The sequence below is a fragment of the Vipera berus genome (assembly GCF_964194415.1).
Source record: "Vipera berus genome assembly, chromosome: 5".
In the NCBI taxonomy this organism is placed as follows: domain Eukaryota; kingdom Metazoa; phylum Chordata; class Lepidosauria; order Squamata; family Viperidae; genus Vipera; species Vipera berus.
Genome location: NC_138207.1, coordinates 38965810 through 38985539, shown reverse-complemented (window position 1 = coordinate 38985539; position 19730 = coordinate 38965810). Strand labels below are relative to the sequence as shown.

The 19730-nt window shown below is 41.4% G+C and overlaps 1 protein-coding gene across 3 annotated transcripts in view; it reads right to left on the bottom strand.

The window, feature by feature from the left end:
- Window positions 1–18777, bottom strand: part of PAK2 (p21 (RAC1) activated kinase 2) — a 48772-nt gene extending 29995 nt beyond the window's left edge. Inside the window, exons 1-2 of one of the 3 annotated variants that reach the window (XM_081329081.1) lie at window positions 18567–18777; window positions 3105–3312 (exon numbers count right to left, since the gene is read on the bottom strand). In XM_081329081.1, the coding sequence (XP_081185207.1) occupies window positions 3105–3291 (187 nt within the window). In that variant the 5' untranslated portion in view covers window positions 3292–3312; window positions 18567–18777. Of the gene's footprint in view, window positions 1–3104; window positions 3313–6254; window positions 6349–18044; window positions 18224–18566 lie in introns of those variants that run through there. The other 2 variants (XM_081329082.1, XM_081329083.1) reach the window with 2 other exon arrangements.
- Window positions 18778–19730: the final 953 nt, after the last annotated feature.

The window sequence follows — 19730 nt, the reverse complement described above, 5'->3', positions numbered from 1 at the left end:
GAGGAACGGAGACCTGGGGAGGTTTGGGGAGGCGCCCAAACCTCCCCAAACGTCGGCAGGTCTGCGCGGAGGAACGGAGACCTGGGGAGGTTTGGGGAGGTGCCCAAACCTCCCCAAACGTCGGCAGGAGGAACGGAGACCTGCCGACGTTTGGGGAGGTTTGGGGAGGCGCCCAAACCTCCCCAAACGTCGGCAGGTCTGCGCGGAGGAACGGAGACCTGGGGAGGTTTGGGGAGGTGCCCAAAGCTCCCCAAACGTCGGCAGGAGGAACGGAGACCTGCCGACGTTTGGGGAGGTTTGGGGAGGCGCCCAAACCTCCCCAAACGTCGGCAGGTCTGCGCGGAGGAACGGAGACCTGCAGACGTTTGGGGAGGTTTGGGGAGGCGCCCAAACCTCCCCAAACGTCGGCAGGTCTGCGCGGAGGAACGGAGACCTGCAGACGTTTGGGGAGGTTTGGGGAGGTGCGCGCGCACCTCCCCAAACCTCCCCAAACTTCGGCAGGTCTCCGGACGGCGGCGGCTTGGGAGAGGTGCGCGCGATCCTGGAAGCACCGAAGCCTCGGCCGCGCGCAAGTCCTCGGTAAGCTCCGGGCGGCCACTTGCTTCGCGTCTCCTGAGGGAAGGGGGGGCGACTGGAGCGGGCGTGTTTCCTCGCCTTCTGGGCGCCGCGATTTGCCCGGGGAACCCGCGGGCCCCGAATGGCAGCGTGGAGCGAGGAAGCGGACAGCCAGGGCTTCCCCGAGAGCCGCGGCCACACAGGGTATTCCTGTGTATTCAGGCTTGCAAAATGGCGGATCGAGCCTCTGCTGGCGGCAGAGGCTTGCAGAGCGCGGATCCAGCCTCCGCCGGTGGCGGAGGCTTGCAGAACGGCGGATCGGCTTATACTCGAGTCAACAACTTTTCCCAGTTTTTGGGGGTGAAATTGGGGGTCTCGGCTTATACTCGAGTCGGCTTATACTCAAGTATATACGGTAAGTTTTATTTTTGGAGTATAGCCAATTTTCCTATTAGACATCAACCATTTCATTAATACAATATTACAGGTAGTCTTCAACTTAGTTACTTAGTGGCGATTCAAAGTTATGACAGACCTCCTCCCCAAAGCTACTTTTGACCTGGTTTCAGAGTTGTGGCTGCTGCAGTGCTCCTACAGTCATCACCCTGATAAGAGTTCACAGGGAGACTGCAGCAGCCCCCAAACCTATTTCCCCCACCAATCCTGCCCTGCATAGACCTTGGGCCTGCTTCCCACTTTGCTACTCAGAGGAGCCTCAGGTCAGCTTCAGTGCACCCAAATCTACTGCAGCTTGCAGGATTGGACTTGCTTCCCACCCAGACATTCACAGGAGGCTCAGGCCTGTACTAGGTGTCCAGGACCTCCCCTACACAAGGCATTGGGGAAAGCAGAGGTTAAGGTCATTAAGCAAGGTGATCATTTGGGTACCTCGCTTAATGACTATCACAACTTGCTACTGTGATGGCCAGGTGTCACTACAATCATAACTCAAGGACTACCGGCAATGGCAACTTCTCCTTATTTACTTTATAATATTCGGAAAGGGAATTCTTCTCTTCATTTTGAGGAGGCATTAGTTAGCATTATTTATTTAGCTGCTGCCGGTGTCTACTTCCCATCGCCCCGTGCGCCCCCACAGAGAGGGTCTCCTCAGGGTGCCGTCAGTCAGGGAGTGCCGGCTGGCAGCCCCCAGGGGGACAGCATTCTCTGTGGGTGCGCCTGCCCTCTGGAATCAGCTGCCTGTGGAGCTCCAGATGGCTCCCGACCTTCGCTCTTTTCACCGTGACCTGAAAACCTGGTTATTTGAGCTTGCCGGCCTGGACTGAGGGATTGGGGTCTTAAATTTTTATAATTTAATTTATTTGTTTGGGGCTAAATTTAATTTAATCTATTTTAACTTTTGTATGCTGTATTTTAATTGCCCTGTACACCACCCTGAGTCCTTCGGGAGAAGGGCGGTATATAAATCAGATAGATAGATAGATAGATAGATAGATAGATAGATAGATAGATAGATAGATAGATAGATAGACAGACAGACAGACAGACAGACAGACAGACAGACAGACAGACAGACAGACAGACAGAATGAATATGGGATTGTTACATTAGCCAGGAAACTACAGCACTATTACAAAGTAGCTGTTTGGTTGCTGCTGATTGCTAGTCCCTTTAGTTCACACTCGCATGCTATCCAGACTGCAGCACAGGAGGCTCCACACTCATAAGACTTGACAACATTCTGCAGCAGCATCCAGGGCTCTTCCCACCACCAGTATCATTTCCCATTTGGGCAGGTCCAGCATCAGTTTTATCGTACTGCCACTCAAAGCACTGTTTTTTTTCCTACTGAAGTGGTACCTATTTATTTACTTGCATGTAACATGTTTTTGAACTGACAGGTTGGCAGAAGCTGAGACAAGTAATGGAAGTTCACTCTGTCACATAGTGCTAGGACTCAAACTGCTGCAGTACAGACTATTTCCATCGTCATTAAGCCACTGAGCCAATGCACCTCATATTAGCTAGCAAAGCAAAGGTAAATGAACTTACTATGCTGATACAAATCTGTTTTAAACTTCATAAAATGACTGTTTTCCCGTTAAAAACTTAAATGATGTATTATGAACGCCTACATTAATCTCCATGAATGTATTTTTTATTTTTTATTTTTTTATTTTTAATTCCATTTATATCCCGCCCTTCTCCGAAGACTCAGGGCGGCTTACAAGCTTAGCAGTAGCCTTCATTCTATGTATATGCCTGCTTATTAGGGCTTTCACACACCCCCTCAAGCGGCATTATTACAAAGTCAGCTTATTGCCCCCAACAATCTGGGTCCTCATTTTACCTACCTGGGAAGGATGGAAGGCTGAGTCAACCTTGAGCCTGGTGGGATGCGAACCTGCACTAATTGCAGGCAGCTGGTGTTACTTAAGGAGGCATTAGCCCACTGCTCCACCAAGGCTCGTAGATCCAGAATGCACTACAATAGTTAATTTGTTGTATTTATACCTCCCAGAAGCACAATGATGTAATGAAACTCCAATGGAATAATATTATACAATCAAACAATTGCAACATTATACCTTTTTCAGTGCTAGAGAAAATGGAGATGATTTTGTTTCTAGGCTTTCTCTCTTCTGGTACTGAAGGCAGAGGTTTCAAACTATGATTAGCAGATAAAGGATCTTTTCCTCCTGAACTGAAGATAGTACTGCTCATCCGAACAGGTGGAGCTGGTGGCTTGTCTTCGAGCTCTCCGTTGTCAGACATAATTAATGGCTAGACAATACTCTGAAATTAAATAGCAAAAACTTTGTCAGCAGATTCCTCAGTGCATTAGAATGTTTATTCTTATCCCTTATTATTTTTTTTACTGAACAGACTTTATATTTATTACTATTGAATTACATATCCCAACAACATGATAGATAATTCAGCTTGGCAATATAAATTTTTACTGGCCAATAGAAAATGGATAATTCCACAACACAGCAATTAACGGAAATATTCCAAAGAGACAGCTAGATGTTTTCAAAATCAGAAATACAATGACTAATGACTGAAGTATCACAAAAGTTCTCCAAATAAATAAACAAATACTACAGAATATTTACATCAGGAGCAAGAGCTCAATTCCAGGAAAGTCCTACATATATCAACTGAAAAGCCCACCTTGCTGAAAAGTAATCAAGTTCTTGCCTCCCCTATACCCTTGCTTTTAACATATCTGAAAAGGAAGCCTTTCAATTTAAAAAAAACAATTTGCCACTTTAGGCTAAGTCCATTTAGCAACCCCATCCCTCATCAACCTGCAAATGGACAAGATCAAAGTCAGTTAATACAGAGTCTGAAGTACGTACAGTAAAAGGCATTTAGGTTTCAATCTGAAAAGATGTTCCTTTGTTACTAATTTAATTTTAATTTAATTTAATAATATTTCTATACCGCCCTTCTCCCTGAGGACTCAGGGCGGTGTACAGGGCAAGAATAAAACACAGAAATTTACAAAAACTAAAAAATAATTAAATGCATGCCCAATTAAAATACAATTGATACATAGTAAAAAGCCCCAATAAAAATAATAAAAAAACCCCACCAATCCCCCCTCAGGCCAGGCCGGCTTGCTCGAACAAGTATGTTTTCAGATCGCGGCGAAAGGAGCGCAGATCGGGCGCCGTCCGGAGCTCAACCAGTAACTGGTTCCATAGCTCCGGGGCGCCCACAGAGAAGGATCTCCCCCTGGGGGCCACCAGTCGGCATTCTCTGACCGGTGGCACCCTTAGGAGGCCCTCTCTGTGGGAACGCACAGGGCGCAGGGAGCTTGATGCCGGCAGCAGATGTTCCCTGAGGTACTCCGGCCCCATGCCATGGAGGGCTTTAAACACCATTACTAGCACCTTGAATCTCACCCAGAAGACAACTGGTAACCAATGCAGCTCACGGAGCAGAGGTGTGACATGGGAGTATCGGGAGACTCCCAACACAACTCTCGCGGCTGCATTCTGTACCAGCTGGAGCCTCCGGGTGGTCCTCAAGGGAAGCCCCATGTAGAGAGCGTTGCAGTAGTCTAGACGAGAGGTCACGAGCGCGTGAGTGACCGTGCATAAATCATCCCGGCTTAGATAGGGCCGCAACTGGCGCACCAGGCGAACCTGGGCGAAAGCCCCCCTAGTCACAGCCACCATGTGATCTTCCAAGGTGAGCCGCGAATCTAGGACTCCCAAGTTGCGAGCCCTATCTACGGGGGGTAATAATTCACCCCCCATAGAGAGAGATGGAATATCCGAATAGACCCGGGATGAAGGTATGCAAAGCCACTCGGTCTTGTCGGGGTTGAGTTGAAGTCTGTTCCTCCCCATCCAGACCCGAACCGCCTCAAGGCAACGGGACATCACGTTGAGGGCATCACTGGGGTGGTTTGGGGTAGAAAGAAAAAGCTGGGTATCATCAGCGTACTGATGATACCCAACTCCAAAGCCACGAATGATCTCACCCAGCGGTTTCATATAGATGTTGAACAGGAGAGGCGAGAGGACCGACCCCTGAGGAACTCCACAAACGAGAGACCTCGCGGTCGACCTCTGCCCTCCTGTCAACACCGACTGCGAGCGTCCCTGGAGATAGGAGGAGAACCACTGTAAAACCGTGCCTCCCACTCCCAATCCCGAGACGCCGCAGCAGGATACCATGGTCGATGGTATCGAAAGCCGCTGAGAGGTCTAACAGGACTAGAACAGAGGAACGACCCCTGTCCCGAGCCCTCCAGAGATCATTCACCAGCGCGACCAATGCCGTCTCCGTGCTGTGCCCGGGCCTGAAACCCGATTGGTACGGGTCTAGATAATCCGCTTCATCCAGGACCAAAGGGAGCTGATGCGCCACCACACTCTCAACAACCTTCGCAAGAAAGCGAAGGTTGGAGACCGGACGAAAGTTGTTCAATACAGCTGGGTCCAAGGCAGGCTTCTTGAGGAGGGGCCTCACCACCGCCTCTAAGGCTGGCGAGACTTTTTAAAAAAATACAAAGTGGTAACAATTCTTTAAGAAGAAAAGCACAAAATTAAGAAGTTTTTACAATTCAAGTGATTGTTCAGCAATTTCAACTTGATACAACTTTCACTTTGCATGGAGTGGCCTGGAGAAGCACACTCTGAAATGAAGAGAGTAAAGGTGGAATCAGATAAATTTATGAGATCAGATCTAATATAGGTATATTCAAAAAACTTAATGGTTGAGGCACTCTTCAGATAATTGAACAGGCCAAAATTAATACGTACAGATATTAAATCATTCATATTGCAATAACTAATTACTATCATGATTCAGACAAGAAACAACTAATTATATTCGGTAATACTATTGCACTTTAATTTCTTTAATCTTTTAGCCAGTGCGGCTAGAGGACATGAGATGATGACATCTAATATACAGAACAAGGCAGAGTTTGTAATGATATATTATCTGCCCCACTCACTAGCTTGCAGTCTCCCTAAAGCAGGCATGTTAAACTGCCGGCCCATGGGCCAGATGCATCATGCTGAAACTGTGCCCACCCCATTGCCAGCAATGGGGGAAAAGTCATGTGACGTCACGAGTTTGACATGCCTGCCCTAATGAAACGATTTAAAAATGATTCAAATGATGTTTGCAGCTTCCAGGTCACTTGTTCATTGACAGCATGGGCATTGACAGGAGCAATTTAGAAGTTTATGATTGTCAAGACAAGCACTGACCTGTCTTAAAGTTATTTCTGGCCCCACACAATCAACTGGAGATATGTCAACCTTTTTCTTCCTGCCCCTCTTACTGAACATGATGATACCAATCTGAAAGTGGAGATACTAAATTTTTATGAAGTTAAATTTTGTTATTTGGTTAGTATTATAGGCAAATCAATATCTGAAATCAACATGCAGTAAAACCTCCGTGTTTTTCAGGGGATGGCAGCCCTTTTCAGATTAAGACTAGATTCAGCCTTGTAAATTATGCCAAGGATACATAATTACATATTTCCCCTCTATTATTAAATTATGCCATTATCAATAGTCATTAACATTATGAAAATCTTAAAATAAGCACAGTGATTCTCTGAGTCAGCTGTAACTGTGTCTCCTTGTACCAGTTACAATTCTGTTGTAAGGACAACAAAGCTTTCAACCTCCAGTGCATTTCCATCAGGGAAATTCGAACTAAAATTACCATTCCAGAGGAGAATCCAGGTAAACTTTTTGTTTCCAGACTCCAGTAGAAATTTTAAATTTCACAGAAAGAATAATAACTATTTATTGCTTCAAATTTGCATATAGTAAACAGAGTAAGGGAAGAAGTACACAAATCAATTTGGGTCACAGGGAGCTTGCTTGCTTTGAGGAGAATAATTCAAGATGAGAATGCTCCCCCACCCTGCTTGTTCTGCCCCATTTTGTTTGAACCCTGACTTGTAGAAATTCTCTTGCTGCCCACAGCTGTTTTCCTTCTTTTGGTTTCTTTGGCCAACTCTGCCCACATACTAACACAAACTTAGAATACTAGTGGTATTTATCTGTAGTGGGATTTTTATAAGGTATATTTTACAGATTAAAAAAAATAAAATCAAACAAAACAAAAAATCAACATATGACAAAATGAAATCATTTCTATTCCTCATAAAGAAAAGCTGAACCATTTGAATTGGTCCTTTCAAAGCCAAGTAAGCAATATCGTTTCAGATTATAAATACATTCAGCTAACATTGGTGTTAGGCATATGGTGTTAGCCTACAATGTTGGGTTGAAAATATATTAACCATAATGCTATGTCTTTAAGTTGTTAATTGACCAATGGGTGTGTAAGTGTTCTCATGGCCATAAGAGGAAGCTAGGAACGTAGCTTCTCTCTCTCTCTGAATTCACTGATCTCTACTATTACTGTTTTTGCTCTGCTGTTGGTTTACTACTGTTGTAAGCCTGAACTGTGTATTGACCTCTGGACTGGTAAGAAGACTTTGTATTGTGTATGACCTGGACTGTTTATTTTTGACTGTGCATTTTTGTTTTTACACCACCTTAAAGTAAAATACTTTTTGCTTTTACAACTCAGTGTACTCTTGTGGTTTCTGTGTGACTCTTGCTGCTCTCAGTACCCTTCCTTGTCTGTGCAACTCTTTGGTAGCACAAGGAGACCTCTGCACAACAAAATTCCTTAACAATTGGGCTTATCAGTTTTAGTGTAAAAAATAGTTTATCTTCAAGGATATAAGCAGCCCAACAAAAACATATGCAATTTATATTAATTTATGAAAATATTAAAGGCGAAGTGGTTCTAATCAAATCTAGCTTGAAGTAAGGAAACATGTTGTATATTGAATGTGAACCAAATATGGTGACATACAATATGGTAACTGTAATCCAATCTAAATATGATCAAGTTTATATAAAACAAATCTAAAATGAAATTTACTATATTTTCTATTACCATATATGTTCACCTTCAGGAAAGCCATAGCTCTTCCTCCAAACTTTAGGGCTAGCATAACAATGCAGCCTGATATACAGTCATGGCCGAAATTGTTGGCACCCCAGAAATTTTTCCAGAAAATCAAGTATTTCTCACAGAAAAGTATTGCAGCAACACATGTTTTGCTATACACAGGTTTATTCCCTTTGTGTGTATTGGAACACAACAAAAAAGGGAGGAAAAAAGCAAATTGGACATAATGTCAAACAAAACTCCAAAAATGGGCTGGACAAAATTATTGGCACCCTTAACTTAATATTTGGTTGCACACTCTTTGGAAAAAATAACTGAAATCAGTCGCTTCCTATAACCACCAATAAGCTTCTTACACCTCTCACCCAGAATTTTGGACCACTCTTCCTTTGCAAACTGCTCCAGGTCTCTCTTATTGGAAGGGCACCTTTTCCCAACAGCAATTTTAAGATCTCTCCACAGGTGTTCAGTGGGATTCAGATCTGGACTCATTGCTGGCCACTTCAGAACTCTCTAGCGCTTTCTTGCCATCCATTTCTGGGTGCTTTTTGACGTATGTTTGGGGTCATTGTCCTGCTGGAAGACCCAAGATCTCGGACGCAAACCCAGCTTTCTGACACTGGGCTCTACAGTGCGACCCAAAATCCTTTGGTAATCCTCAGATTTCATGATGCCTTGCACACATTCAAGGCACCCAGTGCCAGAGGCAGCAAAACAACCCCAAAACATCATTGAACCTCCACCATATTTCACTGTAGGTACTGTGTTCTTTTCTTTGTAGGCCTCATGTCGTTTTCGGTAAACAGTAGAATGATGTGCTTTACCAAAAAGCTCTATCTTGGTCTCATCTGTCCACAAGACGTTTTCCCAGAAAGATTTTGGCTTACTCAAGTACATTTTGGCAAAATGTAATCTTGCTTTTTTATGTCTCTGTGTCAGCAGTGGGGTCCTCCTGGGTCTCCTGCCATAGCGTTTCATTTAAATGTCGACGGATAGTTCGCGCTGACACTGATGCTCCCTGAGCCTGCAGGACAGCTTGCATTCCTTTGGAACTTGTTTGGGGCTGCTTATCCACCATCCGGACTATCCTGCGTTGCAACCTTTCATCAATTTTTCTCTTCCGTCCACGACCAGGGAGATTAGCTACAGTGCCATGGGTTGCAAACTTCTTGATAATGTTGCGCGCTGTGGACAAAGGCAAATCTAGATCTCTGGAGATGGACTTGTAAACTTGAGATTGTTGATATTTGTCCACAATTTTAGTTCTCAAGTCCTCAGACAGTTCTCTTCTCCTCTTTCTGTTGTCCATGCTTAGTGTGGCACAAACAGACACACAATGCAAAGACTAAGTGAACGTCTCTCCTTTTTATCTGCTTTCAGGTGTGATTTTTATATTGCCCACACCTGTTACTTGCCCCAGGTGAGTTTAAAGGAGCATCACATGTTTGAACCAATCTTGTTTATCCACAATTTTGAAAGGGTGCCAATAATTTTGTCCAGCCCATTTTTAGAGTTTTGTTTGACATTATGTCCAATTTGCTTTTTTTCCTCCCCTTTTTGTTGTGTTGCAATACACACAAAGGGAATAAACCTGTGTATAGCAAAACATGTGTTCCTGCAATACTTTTCTGTGAGAAACACTTGATTTTCTGGAAAGGTTTCTGGGGTGCCAACAATTTTGGCCATGACTGTATGTGTTTGGTATTGTGAGTTCTTTATGGGCATCTTAGTGGTAGCATTTTGTTATTTTTAACAGTATTCTTTATTTTCTTATATTGGTTTTTATTAAAGTACATTTTAAAATGTACTATGTGATAGATATCCAGAGTTACTTAAGATAAACAACCAAATTAATTTTCTAAATAAATGAACATCTTGGAGGAGATTAGACATGAATAAACTTAATTAGCCTATATACTATACAGTAGTCCTCAACTTACAACGGTTCATTTAGTGACTGTTCAAAGTTACAACAGCACTAAAAAAGTGATATATGACTGTTTTTCAGTTATGACCTTTACAGCATCTCCATGATCATGTGATCAAAATTCAGATGCTTGGCAACTGGTTCATATTTATGACCATTGCTGTATCCCAATGTCATGTGATCACCCTTTTTCTACTTTCCGACAAAGTCAATGGGGAAGCCAGATTCACTTTAACAACTGGGTTGCTAACTTATCAACTGCAGTAATTCACATAACAGCTGAGGCAAGAAAGGTTGTAAAATGGGGCAAAACTCATTTAACAACAGAAATTTTGGGCTCAATTATGGTCATAAGTCAAGGACTACCTGTAATGGCTTTTCTTCTCCTGATTTAGCAGAGGAAACTGTAAAGTTGCACAATCTAACTTGTCCAATCCTGATACCAGACAGTAATGAAAAGAACAATATAAATCGTTTCTTTACCAAAGCTACGGTAACACAAGGATAACCATGCTTAATTGTTACTGGAATTACTTCATACACGTACTGTTTGTATGTCGCCCAAAATTGCCTTATTGGCAAGATGGGTGGCATATAGATTAAACAAATATACAAGCTCTTCAGACTTCTGTATTTCAAAATATTCCTGACCCAGAAAATTGGTGAAGGGAATGCTATCTACACAGCCTTCAGCTACTGGTGAAAAAGCAGGGCAGAAATGTAAGGAGTAAATACTTTTAAAACATTGTAAGATATGTTCTTACATCTTACTTACATCTCTGTACTTTAGAGCCAAAGTGCATCAGGGGTGTGTGGGCACATATAACAGTCCTGTGATTAACTCCTTAAAGAAAATGCATTTTTCTGGTTAAAGAAAATGCATTTTTTTCTGGTTTCTCATGGAAGGCTAGAGTCCCTAGGAAAAGGAGTAGCAGACTGGATCAGACAAGGTACTTTAGAATTAGTCTCTCTTGGTATTGCCTTAATTCAAGAGAGTATTTCCTAGGACCGTACAGCTACCATGCAATCTAGGAAAAGGCAGTTTACTAATGGAGGCACTAAATGATATGGCCTGTGTACCCACTCTCCTATCAAGAAAGTTGGAGACCATGAGTTCTACAATAATTCTACCTTAGGCATGAAAGCCAGCTGGGTGAGCATGGGCCAGTCACACTCTGTCAGCCCAACCACCTCAGGGGGGGGGTTGTCATGGGGACAATAGGAAGAGCAAGGTGTGTTGGATATATTTACCACCTCGAATTATTTGCAAAAATAATAAAAGAGGGATACAAATAAATAAAGCCCCTTCTTTAGTTTTGAAACCAATGCACTGGACATCTCTACTCCACTACCACTCATTTTAAGCAAAGTTTAAAATAAGTTCAACATTTAATGTAGTAAACAGGGGAAAAATGTTTCAGGGCCTTTCTACAATACCGTAAATTCTTTACTAATATTCACAAGTAGGAAATGAATGATCTGATGATTTATTAACTTAGTTTTCCTACTGAATATTGTTCTTATTGTGTGCCTTGCGACTGGGTCTTTTATTTTGTTAAAATTACAGCTAAATCTAAAACCAAGGATTTTCTTGCTCATGTTTGAAAAGACAATATTTTTAGAAGACCAAAGATAAATATGAGCTAGTTATAATGGCTCCAGACAGTAGATAATTAGTACTTAACCTAGGTACACTATCATAAAGCTGATGGCTTGTTATACAAGTGTTTCAAACAAAAGGAAACATTGCCTCCACATAACCAAAAAACAACCTAGCAGAGCAATGGAAAAGGATAGTAATTCCACACTCTCACACATACATTGTTACTGCCAAAAAATCAAGAACATTCTCCAGGAAGAGTGCCAAGGTAAAGCTCTCAAACATGAGTGAGGCAAGGAACTACTTATACTATAAAACATCAGATATATAAAGCAAACTGTTTTTTTTTCTCAGTTGCTCGAAAAAACCCCAGCTGTTCACTTAGCAAGGTAATACCACCACACGAGAGTTCCACTTTACAAATGTTTCTAATATTACTCATAAAATCTACATTATCTTAACTATTTGGATCAAAGACAATGATGTAAATAATCCAGCTGAAATTAAAACCTAATGGTTTTTTCCATTGATCAAACTTTGCTCATTATGTTCCATGTGTAATTAAAGGTTACAGACCTATGCCAAGTTCTAATGGGTGAAGCAGTATATCAAACTTTTCTTCCTGGCATTTGGCACTCCAATAAATGTTCCTCTGCTGACTCAGAGCCAACAAAGGGTATTGTAAGCAAATCGCCAAATCTGCTCTGGGTCTTTCCCCTCTAGGTACAAGTCAGAAATGAGAAGCAAAAATTTATTTTAGATGAAGCAATTACCTCCAACACCTTTATTTAGAGTTCTGAGGCTAGCTATTTGGAAAATCTAAATACTGCAAAAAATTATGGCTTGGCTTCTACCAGAACTGGTTGTTTGTTAGTAATTACACCTTGGACTTTCTATCCAGGTGCAATTTTGGACTTAAAAAGTGACCTACTGCAGGGATGATAACTCATGGCTCTCCACACATTGCTGAACTACAAATCACTGATGGAGACTTCTGGGGTATAGTTTAGCTACATCTGAAAGACTGTTTTGTCTTCTGTTCCAAAGAGATTCATCAATTCCCCACAATTCCTAACATTCATGGTAGTTATGTACTATAAAAATGCTTCAAGCACTAAATAAGCAAATACTGAACCATGGGAAATATACTGTTAGGTTCCCAGAAGGCTCTGGATTAATTTTGATCAGCTAATCAATATAAAGAAGAATATTTGTAGCTCAGGGTTGACACGGGGATCCTTGGTGCTCTCTTGAGCTTGCTTGTTTTCTTACAGACATTTCATTACCCAAACTAGGTAACATCATCAGTTTGCAAGAAAACAAGCAAGTTCAGAGAGCACCAACAATCCCTCAACTAATCAATATATAACTTTGTTTTGTGTTTCTGAAACAAAAAGAAAGGAGGAAACAAGAAGGCATCTTGTTCAACTAAAGCTGGGAAATACGCATGTTGGGTTACTCAATTTTTTCCCCACTCTCCACAAGTCCAAAAATTTGAGGGTTACAAATAAATTTTAGCAAAAGGGCAAATTTGCAAACATGGAATCCATCATTAATTAGTTAATAATCAGCATTAAGTATCTTACATTTTAATCAGTTCAACATTATTGTATAGTGTGCTAGTAGTTGAAAGCAAATAAATTATCCAGACGGGCTTAATATTATTAGCTATTCTTTGGAAGAATTATAGCTGTGAAGTAATTTTGTTGGGGTTTTTTCCCACTGCTCTGGTTTCCTTTACTTTTAAATACTTATGACAATTGATTAAAACAATTTGAATTATGTTATACACCAACGCACAGAGTATGAAGAATAAACAGAGTGAACTAAAAATTCAAGTAAATAATATATTGTTGCCATTATGGAAACTTGGTGGGATGAAACCCACAAGTGGAATATACAGCTAGAGAGATTTAAATTATTTAAAAGAAGCAGACCAAATAAAAGAGGAAGTAGAGTTGCAGTATATATAAGAAATAACTACACCTCTACAGAAATAGAGCACAATGATGAAAATGGTCTTGAATGCATTTGGGTCAATATAAAAGGGGGGGGAAAGAGAGAATGACATTGCCATAGGCGTATAATATAGGTCAACCAACCAGAGGAAATAGATGAATTTTTTGCTACTCAGTTAACTAAGGTATGTAGGAAGCACATCACAATAGTAATAGGCGACTTTTAACTACCCTGACATCAACTGGAAGACAAACTCTGCATGGAGTAGAAGATCAAACAGGTTCCTGACAAACTTAGCAGACAACTTTGTCTTCCAAAAAGTAGAGAAGTGAACTAGGGGATCAGCCATATTGGACTTAATTCTCACTAACAGAGATGAAATGATAGAAGGTGTTGAAGCTACAGGAACCTTGAGGGAGAGTGATTGTGCAATATTGGAATTAAACATTATGCAAGCACAAGTAATAGAACAAAGAAAACTAGTGTCTTGGACATTAAGAGAGCTAATTTCAATAAACTTAGAGCTTGGGAAAGATTCTAGGGATGAGAATCCTCAAGAGGAAAAAAACCAAGAAGGTTGGAAAACTTTGAAAAGTGAGATTATGAAAAGCCCAGTCTAGAACAATACCAATGAAGAAGAAAAATAACAGCTCTCAAAAGAAATCAGCATGACTGCATAAAGAACTCCCTGATAAATTGAAAGATAAAAAGGACAAGTATAAAAAGTGGAAAGAGGGGCACATAACTAAGGCAGAATATCAGCAAATAGCCCGAGCCTGCAAAGATGAAGTGAGGAAAGCTAAGGCTCAAAGGGAACTAAGACTTATGATAAAAGTCAAAAATAACAAAAAAGCTTCTTTCAACATGTAAAAAAACAAGAAAAGCATCAAGGAAACAACTGGTCCATTAATGGGAGAAAGTGGCAAGAAGGTGATAAGCAACAGGGAGAAAGCAGAACTGCTTAACTCATTTTTTTGCATCCGTCTTTACACAAAAGGAAAAAACAGTCCAAGCTATCAAAAACAGTACTGCAAAAAAAAAGATTAGGAATACAAGTCAAAACAGACAAGAAAATGGTAAGTGAGCACCTGTCCACCCTAGATGAGTTCAAATCACTAGGACCAGATGGATTACATCCCAGAGTTCTGAAGGAGCTGGCAGACAAACTATATATATTTCAAAGATACTGGGGCACTACCAGAGAACTGGAAAAGAGCTGATGTAGTTCCCATCTTCCAAAAAGGGGGAAAAATAGATCCAGGAAGCTACAGACCCATCAGCTTGACCTCAATACCTGGGAAGATTCTGGAAAAGATAATCAAGCAACGAATCGGTGAACACTTGGAAACAAACCAAGTCATAACCAAAAGCCAACATAGGTTTGTCAAAAACAGATCACGCCAGGCAAATCTTATTGCATTCTTTGACAAAGTGACAAAATTACTGGGCCAGAGGAATGCTGTGGATTTAATTTACTTGGACTTTAGTAAGGCATTTGATAAAGCAGACCACAACCTACTACTTGATAAAATAGAAAAATGTGGGTTAGACAGATCATCACCAGATGGATTCATAACTGACTGACCAACTGCACTCAACTTGTAGTCCTCAATGGAACTGCATCTACATGGGGAGAAATATGCAGCAGGGTACCTCAAGGCTCTGTTTTAGGCCCAGGACTCTTCAACATCTTCATCAATGATTTGGATGAGGGATAGATGGGGAACTCATCAAATTTGCAGATGACACCAAGCTGGCAGGAATAGCCAACACTCCAAAAGATACAGAAGGATCTTGACATACTTGAACGCTGGGTGCTATCTAACAAAATGAAATTCAATGGTGAAAAAAGTAAGGTTCTACATTTAGGTAAGAAAAATTAAATGGACAGGTATAGTATAGGTGGTATCTGGCTCAATAGTAGTAACTGTGAAAAGGATCTTGGAGTCCTAGTGGACAATCACTTAAATATGAGCCAGCAGTGTGCGGCAGCTGCCAAAAAAGCCAACACAGTTCCAAGGCTGCATTAACAGAGGGACAGAATCAAGATCACATGAAGTGTTAATACCATTTTAATAATACCACAGCCTTGGTAAGACCACACTTGGAATACTGCATCCAGTTTTGGTTGCCACAATGTAAAAAAGATATTGAGACTCTAGAAAGAGTGCAGAAAAGAGCAACAAAGATGATTAGGGAACTGGAAGCTAAAATATATAAGAAATGGTTGCTGGGATTGGTTATGTCTAGTTTAATGAAAAGAAGGAGTAGGGGTGACATGATAGTAATGTTCCAATATCTCAAGGGTTGCTATAAAGAAGAGGGAGTCAAGCTATTCTCCAAAGTACCTGAAGTCAGGACAAAAACAATGGATGGAAACGAATCAAGGAGAGAAGCAACCTAGAACTAAGGAGAAATTTCCTGATAGTTAGAACAATTAATCAGTGGGACAACTTGCCTGCAGAAGTTGTGAATGCTCCAACACTGGAAGTTTTTAAGAAGAGACTGGGCAGTCATTTGTCTGAAATGGTATAGAGATGAGCAGGGGGATGGACTACAAGACCTCCAATGTCTCTTCCAACTGTGTTATTCTGTTATTATTTCTGTTCCATATAATGCATTAAGGCCCACTAGGCCATCCTGTCCTCCTGTCTCACGGAGTCTGCTCACTGCATCAGTGACACTATCTAACCATCTCATTCTCAATAACATGCTTAGTCAAAACCAAATAAACCACATTATGGTTTAATATACTGCATAAATCCAATGAATACAAGGCATTAAAAGTGCAATTATTTAATTATTACACCACTCATCATTCATTCATGCAGTAAAATGCATATTATATGACCCTAGCCAATTATGATTTAAACATACACACACACACACACACACACACATATATATATTTGTGTAAATTGCTAACAAAGAATTAAGGGAGACTGATATGCATTTCAATCTTATTAGTTTTCATCAGTCAGCCATACCCTTCTGAGATTCAAACCTGGGCTGATTGCACATTAGGCAGTTATTTTCACCTCTAAGCCACAAGGATCTCTCTCGCTTTGTTAGCTTGAGAAGCAAGGGGAGATATGTGTCAAATGCTTGTTAACTATTTAGATTACCTTGCTAGGCCCCAAACATGAGACAAATCTTTATTTCCTGTTTCAGCCTATCTTGAAGGCCATCGAACAGGCAGTAGTCACACCGGTGACACACACACACACACACACACACACACACACACACACACACACATATATATATATATATATATATATATATATATATATATATATATATATATATATATATATATATATATATATATATATATATATATATATATATATATATATATATATATATATATATATATATATAATGTATAAGCAATCATTTGGACAAAACACCTCTGTACAAGATCAAATCATTGCATTCTGGAATCAGAATGGAACAACTAGAGGATACATAGGATACCATATATCCAGCCCAATATAGGAATCCATTTCTAGACATTTGCTGCGGGAACTTTCCAGGTCAGAAAGCTGCAGTAGTAGAAGAGGTTATTGCTGTAATGCAGGGGTAGGAAAGATTGAGTTCTGGCCTATCATCTGTCAATCAAAATGTTCTACTTATATGCAAAAAAATTTCTACCTTAGTAAGCTAGCTTACAAAAGACAGAGAACTTCTATCATATATTGTATTTTTAAATTTAGGTAAAATTGTATGCAATTAAAAACAATTTTTTGGTAAACTATTCATTCTTTAATTTTAACCGTAAAAAAATAAAATAGCTAAATTAAAATATTATCAACTAAGCTTGAAATAAATATTTTAAGAGGTCAGGATGGAATTGTACATGCAAATATTTGCTCCTCTCTTTGAACAAATGATGACATATCATCCTTAAATTTATTTCAACATCTTGATCTCCTGTCAGCTAACCAAAGAAAGAGGAAGATGGTAGATGAAGCCTTTTCTCATTCCAACACACCCTAAGTGATCAGGATCTAAAAACACCATACCCAATGTAATCAACTGAAAGAAAAGAGTACAACTGTGACACTCCCATTTTAAGTATGTTCAGAAACATTCTAAGATCAGGCGTGGAAACAAAAAGACCGAGTGAGGGTCGCTGCCTTCCAATTCTTAAAAACTCAGAACTACTCTACTGAATCAAACAAAAGGTCTGCTTAATTCTATATTTTGTTTCAAAGATCATCTATGAGAAAATCAAGAAAAGGACAAGAATGTAAAATCCCTTTCTTGCAATTGTTCCACAGGAAAGGAATGTTCTTCCTGGTACCTCCAACTACCAAGGTTTCTCAGAAATCTGACAACAAAGAGCAGAGCAGGAAAACACCAGAAACGCTTACCTGCTGCAATCGCCCCCCCCCCCCGAAGATAACGAGGCAGGCCTATTTATTCCCCAAATCGAAAAAGGGCAGGTAAGCGACACAAAGCGGCGCTAGGTGTTCCTGACGATTACAATAGCGCTCATTTGCCCGCGAGCTACAACTACTCTGCGCCACCTGCTTCCGGGGGACAAGGGAAGAAAGAACCTACCCGCCCAACCGGCCTCTTTCGGGACCATTTTTGCCCCAAGCCCTTATCAAGAGGAGTAGCCTCCGAAGATTTTCTGCTTGCTTCCCGCGATTGAAGGATGAGAAAAGAGACACGCAAGTTGATCAACAACTCCTTATAAGCAGGAACCATTCGCCTACCTACACGGTCTGCGGTAAAATGCGCAAGAAGTAGGGGAAACTACACCAGCCTGCGCCTTTCAGTTCTGCGAGGAGGGAGCAGTCGCAAGGCGGGCGAGCTGCGGACCTCCTTGCAGAGACAGACAGACAGACAGACAGACAGACACACACACACACACACACACACACACCCGCTTTCTCACCCACCTGCCCGCGCTCCAGGGAAAAGTAGCGGCAGCCCCCCTCCCCCTTCAGCGGGCCCACAACCCCACTTCCTCCCGGGCAACCGTAGGGAGAGACTCCGCGAATGCCCAGCCTCCGGGCCAGACTATTGCATAGGGGTGGGGTTTTTTTGTGCGGGGGTGGGTGGGTGGATTCCACCTACCCGAAGAGGAAGCTGCGATCCCCCTGCCCTTCCTACGCGCCAGCCAGGTCTCCGCTCCTCTAGGAAGAACCCGCAGCCACCCCGGAGAGCAGCCCAGCTTCTCGCTACCGGCCTGACCGCTTGGGGCAGGGCGCGGCCTCCTATAATGGCGGGGAGGGCCCACCGGGCGGCCAAGGGAGGAAGCGGAATCGCTGCGCGTGGTCACAGCCCGGGAAAGGAAGAGGCGGAGCCGGGCAGGCGGCTTCAGGCTCTGAGCGCGAGGCGACGGATAGAAAGAAGCAAGGCGAGGTGGGGGGGGGGGGAGAGAAGGGGTGGGGGGAGGCGCGATGCAGCCCAGAGCTGAGACTTAGCAGTGCTATTGTGCATTGATGGACTGCGGTGTACTGCAATTCCCCCACAAGGTAATTGTAAAAGCTGTACTGGCGTGAAGGCAAAAATATTGGGTAAATTGCACGAATATACTGGGGACGTCGAGGAGATCCTGAGATGATGTGATCAAGAATGCAAAGATTCTTCTGTTCGGTGTGTGAAATCTATTGTATGTAGCAGTTTTCATTTCTAAGTTGTTTTATTTCCTGTCGTTTTGAATTTCCTTTTATTATGAATTATAAAAAATATTTCATTGTTTAATTACTGCTCCAAGTAGAACAAGTGATTTGTGTGTGTTGTTCGTGTGGGCTTTTTATTGGTGTGTATTTTCTATTTCTATAATGCTTATACTTCCAGAACAAGCCAAGTTGTAAGAAATGTAAAAAAATACAGAAATTTAAAAATATCAATTCAAAAAGTAAAAACAAAAAGCATTTTACAAAATAGAACGTTAAGTAATCTAAAAGGCATTGCTGTATTATCCAATTATTTTCCAAAATATATTATTTTAAAAAACTATTTGGAAATGGCTATTTTTAAAAAAATGTAGTAGTATTGCCATTGAAATGTAGCATCTCAAACGGAAATGGTTAAAAGCCCAGTTAGCTAGCTAAATAATGACTTTTTTCCTCTTGTTCTTTGTCCTTTTGCTAGAATTATTCTGGGAAGGTTTCTGACTGAATCACCCAATTCGTAAATTTCGTTTTGTTCTATATAGTTGGCTATATGCTGATTTAACCCAAACATATGATTAGAATGCTAAGCATTAAGTTTAGCCTTGTGGTTGTCACTGAC